The sequence below is a fragment of the Mustela nigripes genome, chromosome X (genome assembly GCF_022355385.1).
Source record: "Mustela nigripes isolate SB6536 chromosome X, MUSNIG.SB6536, whole genome shotgun sequence".
Classification (NCBI taxonomy): Eukaryota; Metazoa; Chordata; class Mammalia; order Carnivora; family Mustelidae; genus Mustela; species Mustela nigripes.
The window spans coordinates 113,322,606-113,334,347 of NC_081575.1; the positions used below are offsets into that span (position 1 = coordinate 113,322,606).

At 38.1% G+C, this 11,742-nt stretch overlaps 1 protein-coding gene across 2 annotated transcripts in view; it reads right to left on the minus strand.

Annotated features, from left to right (window-relative positions):
- Window positions 1-11,742, minus strand: part of MOSPD2 (motile sperm domain containing 2) — a 62,688-nt gene that overhangs the window by 29,265 nt on the left and 21,681 nt on the right. For both annotated transcript variants that reach the window (XM_059385131.1, XM_059385130.1), the window contains exons 4-7: window positions 10,494-10,580; window positions 8,671-8,825; window positions 5,103-5,163; window positions 2,387-2,425 (exon numbers count right to left, since the gene is read on the minus strand). In XM_059385131.1, the coding sequence (XP_059241114.1) occupies window positions 2,387-2,425; window positions 5,103-5,163; window positions 8,671-8,825; window positions 10,494-10,580 (342 nt within the window). The remainder of the gene's footprint in view (window positions 1-2,386; window positions 2,426-5,102; window positions 5,164-8,670; window positions 8,826-10,493; window positions 10,581-11,742) is intronic.

Sequence of the window (11,742 nt, forward strand, 5' to 3'; positions counted from 1 at the left end):
TAGTTTTCAATGTATGAGTCTTGAACTTCTTTTATTAATTTTTAGTATTTTACTAAATTAGATTACTTAGTAATCTAAGTATGCTTTGTGATGCTATTATAGATGGATTTTTTTTTCCTAATTTCATTTTTGGATTATTCATTTCTAATGAATAGAAATATAGTTGAGTCTGTATATTGATTTGTATCATGCCATCTTGCTGAACTTACTAGTTCTTCTAATAGGGATTTTTTTTTTTGGTGTGTGTATTCCTTAAAATTGTCCATATACAAGACTATGTCACCTGGAAATATAAAAAGCATTACTTCTTTTCCAATATGGATGCCTTTTATTTCACTTTCTGGTCTAAGTGCCCTGGTAATGTAAGTGGTGAGAGCAGACTGCTCTGTCTTGTTCTTGATCTTGTGGGGGGGAAATCATTCCTTCTTTCATTGCTATGTATGATGTTAGCTCTGAGTTTCCACAGATGCACGTTTTATATAAATGCCCTTTATCAGGCTGAGAAAGTTCTCTTCTATATATTCAAGAATTAACTCTACCCAAAGAGAGGTCTGCCCTTTGCCCTCAGCTTTTGGAAGGTCATCTTCAGGCCTGACAGGAGTGTCCTTGTTTCCCTGAGGGCTTCGGGTCACCCTAAATCACAGTATGATTTAGGGTGGGGACTTCGGTCACACAGTATGAGTAGAACTCTGGAGTGAATGGAGACTGACCTCAAGCATGTGATTAATCAGTCAGGTCTACGTACTGGGCCCTAATACAAACTCTGAACTGCGGGTCTGGGTGAGCTTCCCTGGTTGGCAATGCTGGGAAACGAATGTGTTCCACATGTGGTACTTCCCTGCACTCCATCCTCTGTTTTTCTTCCCTTGGCTAATTCAAATCCGAATCCTTTTCCTGCAGTAAACCTTAACTGAGAGTATTAACAGCTTTCTGTGAGGTCTATGAGTAATTCTAGTGGACTTGAGGGTGATTTGGGGAACCCCTTGAACTTACAGGTGTCAGAAGTGAGAGGAGTCTTGCGTGGACAACTGTGGTCTCCCTAACTCTGCAGATATTACAACACTTTACACCTTTTATTCCTAGTTTCTTGAGTGCTTTTATCATGGAAATGTACTAGGTTTTGTCAAATGCTTTTCCTGTGTCTGAGATGATCACGTGCTTTCTTTCCTCTAGTCTATGAATATGCTCAGTCACATGGGTTGATTTTCATATCTTGAACCAACTTTGTATTCCTGAGATAAATCCTGCTTGGTCATGGTGTATAATCCTTTTTATATGCTGCTAGGCTCAGTGAGTACTTTATTGTGGGTCGGTCCACCTGTATTCTTAAGGAACAATGGTCTCTAGTTTTCTTTTTCTGTGCTGTTACTACAATATACTTGCCTCATGAGACAAGTTGGGGAGTGGTCCCTCTTCTATCTTTTGTAAGTTTGTCAAGGTTTGGTGTTGATTCTTCTTTATATGTTTGCTAGAATTTACTGGTGAAGTCATTTAGGCCTGGACTTTTCTTGTGGGAAGTTTTTTGATTACTAATTCAAGGTCTTTCGTTATATTTCTATTCAGATTTTTCTTGAATTATTTCTGTATATTGTCTTTCTAGGAAGTTGTCCATTTCATCTATATCATCTAAGTTCTTGGCATACAAACGTTTACAGTATTTCCTTATAATCCTTTTAATTTCTGTAAGGTCAGCAGTGATGTATCTTATTTCATTCCTGGTTTTCATCACTGGAATCTTTTTGTCCTTTATCGGCTTAGCTAAAGTTTTGTCAATTTTATTTAACTTTTCAAAGAACCAAGGTTTAGTTTCACCGGTTTTCTCTACTGCTTTCTATATAACAATTAACTCTGGCAAACACAAATAAAAATGTACGTTCTGAAAATAACATTAAATGTATGATCATGTTAAAGCCGGTAGAGAGTGTTTTTCCACTCCTTCAATGATTTTTTTTTTTTTTTTACCAAAAAAATGTATCATGACTGTCTTCTGGAAGGATAATGTGACTACACAGATTTGGAGTAAATTTTAGATTCATCCCACCTTCCTCAACACCAGAAGCCCTTGAGAAAATCTAGCCAATGCCTACGTTCTGTGACATGGCCATCTGTGGGCGACAAGCTAAGGCATCCAGCTCTAGTTGTACCTGAATGGGCTGAACATCTTGACACTGTTTTCAGAGAAGGCTAATGCATGTCCTGTCCAGAACCAGGGGTAGAATGTCAACTGGGTTTGCTTAGGAACAGCCTTTGAGTGTTCTAGCTCCAGCCTCTTAAGAGGACACACCAAGCACAACATAAACATTTTTTTAAACCACCACAGAAATATGACTAAATTGGAAAAAAGGAAGCCGATTTTGTTTTAGCAAATTATAAGTAATACACTCACCATTCATTATCCAAGGCATATCAAAGATCACCATTTTTGCTGAAAGACAAAAAAAGTTCATTGAATGTGATTTAGTACAATATAGTAGTATCACACTTATACCTGGTCTAGAAAAAGCTGGTGATCTAAAACTAACTCAAAACTGAGCTAGTTGACTCCGTTCTAATTCGGTGAAGTGTGAGTGGTGCTTGAACCAAGTTAACTTCTCACACTGATGAGGGGCCCAACCAGAGCAGCTTTTTGGAAATGACCACTGCCTTATCACTGTCCTTTGGCAAATAGCCTATTCTCTTTTTCAATTATTGCTTTTGCCATTTGCAGAAAGGTACAAAAGAAAACAGTTAAATGGGTAAGTGGTGTTTTTGGATGTGGCATGTCACATTAGTGCTGAAGCTCCATGAACTTTAAAATGATTTCAATGTCTCTATGTTAATTGAATTTAAATTTAAAAAATTTAAAAAATGATTTCAATGTCTAATTTATTGGTTTTGATCATTTTCTAGAGATTATATTGTTAAACCACTCGCATATTTTCCCCTGATCCCAACTTTAATACACTAGTATGTTTTTAAGAAACAGAATTTATACTTTTCTTCATACTACAAGCCCCAGGAAGACAATAATTCCCAAGTATACAGAAGTATTATTTGCATATTTAGATGAAGAATTGAATAGCCCTATTAACAATTATGAGAAAGAACCAGAAATCACAAAGGAAGTTTTGATATCCAGTTCATTGTTCTACTCCAAATGAATCAAAATGTAGTTTCATTCTGCCCTGAGCAGAGAACCTCCTAGAATGATTATATTAATGTAGGGCAAATAAAGTATGCATAAGAAACAAGGTATCTTCACAGAGGTAGCCTGGTGCTTAAGGCCTCAGTTTTCATCTATGATATGCCTAAAAAGATGTGGACTTAAGGTTTTATGAAATAATGGTTGTTTCATGACAGATTCTGAAGCAAAATCAGTTTAAGATTCTACAAATTTAATGTCTGCAAAACAGCATTATGTAGGCAGGATATAGTCACATGACCTCTAGTTCACTAGAATGAATAGGGTTCTAATTCATCTTTATATAGACCCATGAATGTATTAATAGTTCTCTCAAAAGAATCTTAGATATGTTTTATAAGGTAATAATGATATCTATACTAGTTATAAATGGCTCTTCACAAACTTTTAGATATTTCAATAAACAAGTGGATATTTTATTTTCATTTCGTATATAAAAGGAACAAGCTAGTAATAAGGGGTTGAGATTCCCTACTGGCCACTTGACTGGTACTATAAAACTTAATGAATCAGGGTACATGGTGGATCCAGGATGAATTCAGAAGAACAGTGGATCCTCCAGGTTTCCCAACCAGACATTCTCTTTACCTAAAAAGGTTCATGAGTACGCCCTCTGAAGACATGAGAGCACAGGGGTAGCAAATGCACTGATTCTTGAAATCCATCATGCGTGCTCTCTATTCCTTACTTCACATGAATAATAATGTAAAAGCATGCTAAAGTAAGAGGAGTTAGGGATTTTAAGCTTTAATATCACCCAAGTCAGGAGTCTGAAAAGACCCTAATTGTGGTATTGGCCAGGGCTGTGCCCAGGCAGACCTGTGAGTTTCCATTTTCTGATATCCCTGTTGTCTTTTTTCACTTTTAGTCCACTGGAGTTAAAATATATGGCTTTTTATATGTGGGACAGCATCTTGACTTCTCCACTGGGAAACCATCATATAAATCCAATAAATCCAAAATGAATACGTAAGATTTAGGAGTTCTTCATTCAGGTAATTAATGCAAGAATCAATTAAAAATAAGCTCTAAGGGGCGCCTGGGTGGCTCAGTCGTTAAGTGTCTTTGGCTCAGGTCATGATCCCAGAATCCTGGGATCGAGCCCTGCATCAGGCTCCCTGCTCAGTGGAAGCCTGCTTCTGCCTCTCTCACTCCCCCTGCTTGTGTTCTCTCTTGCTGTGTCTCTGTCAAATAAATAAATAAAATCTTAAAAAAAAAAAAAGCTCTAAATGCCAGATTTAAATGTAGTGTATGCTAGTCTAATTTTTTTAAAAGATTTTATTTATTTATTTGAGAGAGTGTGTGTGCATGTGCAGCGGGAGGGCAGAGGGAGAGGGAGAAGCAGACTCCCCATTGAGCAGGAAGCTTGATGTGGGACTCGATCCCAGGACCCTGGGATCATGACCTGAGCCAAAGGCAAATGCTTAACCCACTGAGCTACCCAGGCACCCAAGTCTAATGTTTTCTTAATGACAATTTTAAAATAACAATTAGTAACACAGTTTATTTTATATATGAGTACTGCTTACCACAAGGCATATTTTATCAATACTGCTTTCCTGTTTCTTCCATGGAAGAACTTAAGAAGTTCCATATAATAAATATTATTTTAAATGAGTTAAGTAAAAATGGAATAATCTTTGAAATAAAGGTATTTTTATGTACTTGTATGTGTGTGTGTATTAAAGGATGCCATCGATGCAGTTTAGAACTTAACTTCTTAAAACTATAAAGGACAAGGATTATGAAAAATTTCCTTTATAGCTACTAGGATAACACACTTAAACTTATATGCACCCATTTAAGCTCCTCATCAGAAAATAACACTTCATGAATTAAAGTCTATAATAATATAAAGCAATCTCAGCCATTGCTTATAGCTTCTATATATTGTATTTTTATGAAGGAGTAAGTTACTTACAGAGGTATTTAGGATAATAAACCTTAAAGCAGTTGATGATAAAGCGTACAAAGTCCATGTCCTAAAACAAAGATTATACATTTAAATCTTTAAGACTATGTACATTAGAGAATTTTATATTGCACATTTCTAAAGGTGATAAACTATTAAATACAAATGAGACAATTCTTTAAAAAATAAGCTCATATTTAAATACCTCTCTATATTGCCAGGGATTAAAGTTTTAAGTCATTAAGCTACTTACAACAATCAGTCCTAAAATCAAGTAAAAGAAATCAGATGCTTAAACATCATTCCGTTACCTCTAACTAGTGAGATACTTTAGGCTGCTTAAGTAACATGACATTACAAAGTGGAGCTAAGAGCAATGCCTATAGAGAAATTCTAAAAATCTGTTAAACAGTTGAGGAATTACTGAAACATGTATACAGTTTCCAATCTCACTACTTGGAATGATAATACATGTAACATCAATCCTGGTATACTTGCTTTTGAAACATGATTTCTACAACTTGTAACAGTTACGATAAAGTATGTTTTATCAATCTTTTCCGCAACATCTAATCTGAACATACTGGTGTGCTGTATCTACTTCACTTTTAGCTTCTTCCCTCTTATTTAGGGACCTTGAATTAGGGTAAGAATTTTTTAGTTTGTATCTGAGTGTTGTTCATTGAGCCCAATTCCTGGGAAACTTTATGAACATAACTATCTGTTGGTTCTACCGCACTGAACACAGCAAAATGAAATTAGGTTATGAGGGTCACTATTCATTCACATGGATCATTTCACTCCCTGTTACTCCTTGGCTGCAAGCCGATTTACTAATCCTGATCAGCCGTCTTATATGGACTGTAGGATGAAAGATAATCATGCAAACTTAAACCCATCAATTACTGAAAGGTGAGTTGTCCAGAGATGAATCTATAAAGTCATTTCCAGGACACGAGTTGAGCATCTTTAATTTCAGTAAACTGAAAGTAAGCATCCTTAATTGTCTTAAGTATTTTTTATGGAATAAATCCTAGCATATAATAGTACCTTTACAACTAATCATTATATCCACTGTGCACCGAGTTTAATAATTTAAGAGTCAAAGAAATATCTCATAATATCTAGATGTATAAAAATTTGGTTACTCAGTATAAGATCTGTGGTCCCCAGAGACTTTGCCCAAAAAGTCTTCATCCAATATTCTTGTTTTCATCATTTAACTGAATAGCCTTACTTATCAAATCCCAAGTTACTGCTAATTCAAGTGGATTTGATAGGATACCACTGGTTTTAAGTATATCAGTGGGTACTATAAGAAAAAGCTCCATGAAACCTATTGCTGTGCAATCTGTGAGGATGTCTTCAAGGACTACTTAGTATAATGTAAAATGTCCTCCCTTTGGGGACACATGAAATACTTTTCTCTCTAGTTCAAGTATCAGGAATGAATAAAGTTCTCCTAACATATTGGTTTTAAAGTATGGCCACTGAAATAATTTTAAATGATTCCATTTCTTTCAGGCAAGCAGATGAAAGATTGGACTCCAATTAGTGGCCCAACTCTTAACAAACAGCTTTTAATTTTTTTTTTGCCTTACAATTCTGCATACTATTTAGAAGCCAACTTAAATCCTCTGTGAATCATGAGGGAGTCATATATAAAAATAACTCAATTAGGATTCAGTATTTTAAAACATTAATAATGATTTAAATACTTAGTAATGCAAATAACCTTATTTATAAATTAAAGATAAAGAGACAGCATATAAGTAGTTTGAAAAAAAAAAATCAGACCGTTCAAGTCAATTCCTTGTCCCTATGTTTGGCAATAAAAAACATTAGCATTTGTTTATGATTCCAGGTTAATAATTAGAAACTATCATATACAAAGGATGACAGAATCATGATTTTTATGGAATACCTATTTATCTAGGTATTTTGATTTAGACTTTGGGTATAAAACAATTTACTCTGTATTTACAACTCACTGAAATGGAAACAAGATTGAAAAGATCCAGGGCAATGGACTCCTAAAATATACTTAGAGATAAAGATGAAAATAAAAATGTGTGCTTCCACCACCCAAAATAACCTCTTGTTCTGTCTAGGTTGTTGTTGTTGTTTTTGTTGATGTTTAAGAGTTCCTTTCTTGAAGGCTAGGTATCACTAGCATAGAACCCTGTCCCCTTTTTCACTATTCATTTTTATTTTTTAAATTTTTTAATTTTTTTGATGCAGTGTTCCATGATTCATTGTTTGCATAAAACACCGAGTGCTGCTCTTTATTCATCTAAAAAAAAGGTATTTTCCAGTATTACTAGAACTTATTTATAAACATCATTTTATATAGCTACATATAATCTATCAATTAATACACCATAATTTACCATTTGGCCATGCTGACATGTACGTTTTTTTCTAAGTTTTCCCGATCTTATTTTTAAAAATTTTTTTTCCAAGTTTTCACTATTTTATAAATGATACTCTGAAAAAAACGCTTGGCACACAATGCTTTTTTCTGTACTCTGGATTGTTTCTTTAAAAGAGATTTCCAGAACTTCATTACCAGGTCAACGAATATGGATTCGGACACCTTAAGATTCTTAACATATGTTGCTGAGCGGCTCTGCAAAAAGGTTTCATTACTGCCCCAGGCAGGTGCGTGAAGGCCACTTCACTGCCACCAGAAAAGTAGCTAAGGTCTGACTGTAAGAGACAACAGCTGTAATCAGTGCGCCAAAGGATCCTCAACGCTGCTGAGGGGTCTGTAGTTACTGAGGTCATGAGGGCCCAAATTAAAGTCTGCTGGGTTTTCCTTATTTTTTAAGCTGGACAAAATTACCTGAAGAAAGCTGGTTTCCAGTACTAACCAAATCAAGCAAACAAAAATCACCCAAAAAATGACCAAGTGGGGGCACCTGGGAGGCTCAGTGGGTTAAAGCCTCTGCCTTTGGCTCAGGCCATGATCCCGGGATCCTGGGATCGAGTCCCGCATTGGGCTCTCTGCTCAGCGGGGAGCCTGCTTCCTCCTCTTTCTCTGCCTGACTCTCTGCCTGCTTGTGGTCTCTTTCTGTCAAATAAATAAATAAAATCTTTAAAAAAAAAATGACCAAGTGCCGTAGGTGCAGAAATCAGGCGAATATCTCATGATTGCCAAACACGGTAGGTATGAGTCTAACGGTACTACAGAGAGCAGGCATCACTTCCCCGAGTGTTTCCTGAGCCACTACTCTGTGCCAGGCACGGGGCTAGGTGCTGTGGGATATTAGTTCTGACAGAAGAGTTCAGTGTTACCACAGCTACTCATTACCCTGCCTGCTTCCACGGCCCACACTGACATTTTGTATGTCACATGAAGAACATTTCTAGGAAACACACAGTTATCCATGCCAACTACCGAAGCAAATTTCTTTCTTTGCAATCCTATCTGATGTCCGACTTGACTCCCAATACACAAGGAAAACAAATCCCAAGCAGACCTTGGTCAGCTCAAACATACAGCAGTATTTGGTTGGGAGGAGGGCCGGGGAGGACATGACGATCAATAATGCTTGCGAATTAAAGAAATGCTTACTATGCTATTTATGCCAGTTTCTGACAGGTCGAACATCACTGTTACGGGTTTCCCATTTTCTCTTTTAGCATAACGTTCCAGCCAGAATGCGATAAGCTTCTTTTTGTCCAACATGGTTTTATGGTCTTTTACGTGATACTTCACCCTGATCCAGACTTTTAACAGAACACAGGATAAAAATAAGAAAAATATCTGTCATTAGAGTATGATTATACACACAGACCATTCCTTTCCCTTGACATTTTTCTTCATTTACAATTCATTTGCTTGCTCAGAATAAAAACATCTCTTCCTTCTTTTAAATAAGAAATGGTGTGCACGTGGGAACTGAGAGAGGGGTAGAAGGGGAAAAGTCTTCTCCCCCACCCTGGAAAAGAAGCAAACTTCTCTAGTGAGTAAGAGGGAAAAGAAAATACAGGTGAACAAACAATATTTGGTAATAACCTATCAGTACTGTTCACTGTGCGTGACCAGAAAGCAAGCCAGAGGTTCTGAGAAGACCAGAACAACATCCCATGCGGAGAAGCAGCCCGGACAGAGGCACGAGAGTGGCACAAGTCTGGGCGGGCAGAGTGCCACAAAGCGCAGCGCAGGGCACCTAGGGCTAAATGTGGCCAGTGCTGAGACAAGAAGCTCAAGAGACAAGGGCTGGGCTGGAAAGAGTCCAAGTCCTACGCTAAGGTGTGCTCTTCCTACTTCAGACATCCCTCGGGGGCAGCAGCACGGACGGGAGAAAGGAAGAGGCGAAGAAGGAAACCCAACAGGCTGTGCCCCGGGAAGGCCGTTAGCGTCTGACCTAAGGAAGTGATGACCGAAGCGGGGAAGGGGCTCCACTGAAGCTGTGGCGGGAGAGGAGGTGCAGAAGGGACAGAGGCTGTGGGCCTGAGCTGAGTGGCGCGGAAGGAGGGCTGGCGGTGGATGCGGCCCCGTGGGGCTTTTGTGGGGAAGGTGGCCGGCAATCAGTCCAGTGGGACCGGTCAAGAGGGTAGCGGGGTATATAGATGCACGTCCCCTGGGATCCGTGTGGAGTCATCACCGTCTGTGGGGAGGCAAGGTCCTTGAGATCACCCAAGGGGATCCTATCAGCTGGGAAGCAAGCCAAGAAAGGAAGGAAGCCTGGGAAGCGCATGTAAGGGACGGGGAACAAGAGGAAAGATGGAAATGAAGACTGGGAAAGAGAGCCGGTGACAGCGGGAAATGCTGGGAGAACGCTGCTCAAATGGGAATGGAGCACAAGCTGCAGAGCGGGCGGGCAGGCCAGCAAGCGCTCGGGGTACGGATCACACACTCCTGCCCAGTCACAGCCTTGGTACAAACCAAGCTGGATTCTGGACAAAGGGGAGAGAGGAATAACACGGTAGTCATCAGAATCGTAGGGACGGTTGCCTACGATAGCCCTTCTGCTATGACAGATTTCACAAGAAGCTAAGGGGAGAAGACTGGTCGGGGTTAGGGGGTCACGGACAGGACAGGGACAGACTTTGCACTTGAAAAACCCTTAGCAACCGTTGAAAAGATTTTCCATGAGAATATTGTGTTGAATTTTAGTATCACTAAATGACCAAGAAGATAACTGCTCTGAATGACATTATCTCGGCTATGTGATAGGATGCGGCACTTGCCTTCACGGCCTACTTTATCAGAATGCGAACAGTACATACAACTGAGTGTCTGACACTCCATCAACATGGTCCTAATGGTCCCCAATTATGGGAAACTTGATGTGTGGCACATATGAAGAAGGTTCTGCCTATTATTAATTCAGCTGAGATAAATGCATCTCAAAATCTTGAATAGCCAGTACATCAATTAAATATACTTACACAACTTGTTGCCTTCTTTGTCATAACCGTGGAGATAAATACCACCAATTTCCAATAACCATCTGGGAATGGAGGATTCAGTCAGGTCTAAAAAAGGATAAACGTGATGAGTGGTTGTAACTTCGAGGCCTTTTAAAAAGAACACTTACAGTGGAAAGGTGATGTTATATAGTAGGTCTGATATTAAAAAAGATAAGCTCATTCAAATATCTGGAAAGAACCTCTGGCAATAAAAAAATGGTGTTTCTTACTAAGTAAACATATTACATAAAGACATGGATGAAAGAAATGAGAATAAAATCCATTTCCCGTGACACATCAGCTATTATTATGCGGACACATTCCTATGTCTTGGTTGTGTTTCACATAGTGACTTTCAACAAATACTATCACTATTGGACAATTTCAAGATAACGTGCTAGTAAATATTCACATTACAACCTCAGGATTGATTTAAAAATCACTTACGGGTTCTCTAGTAAAGTATTTTTCTACGAAGACTGATATCCAATAGAGTCTAACACATTTTATAATCTTGGGGCAAGTGGAAAATACTTAAAAAAAAAAAAAGTTAGATCCTTTAGCAGGAGGAACAAAACAAGGGTCTGCCCAGTCTCTAGTGAGAAGACAGCAAGGCAGCAAATGCCAAGGCTTTTGTTTCATTCACCAGTAGTTCCCCGAGAACTTTCAAAGACTCTACCTTTCTGCACCACCCCTTTACTGTATCTTGGCCATGTGTCACTGGAAACTAGCAATTCCATATAAGGAAAAACTACTGTTGAGCTTTAAAGTTCATTCTCTAGTTCAATGATTTACATTTCTTTGCTTGATTAATAAATGTTTCACCATTTGTTGAAATGATCTATGGTTTTTATATTTTCAATCAAATTATCTCTTAAATACTCCCCTTCTCATGGATTCTTTCTCTAAGTATGAAGACTGGGGAGAGTATCTGCTCTGGATTTATTTGTTGACTTTTTTGTCTTAAGTCTCCAGACTCACTCACTCCAGGGTTTGTAACCCTCAAAGTCAAGAAATCCTTCTTTGTACTTCATCAAAACCAGTAGTTACACCAGATTCCGCCTGTTAAATATTTAGGAGAGAGATAATGGGTAATCTTTCCTGTCAAGGGTTCTTCATATAATTGAAGACTATTTAAAAAAAAAACAAAACACTTCCAAGATTTAAAACTCCCATTTTGGGGGAAAATGTCAATCTAGAATTGGGTCTTGAAATCAGTAAGTTAAGC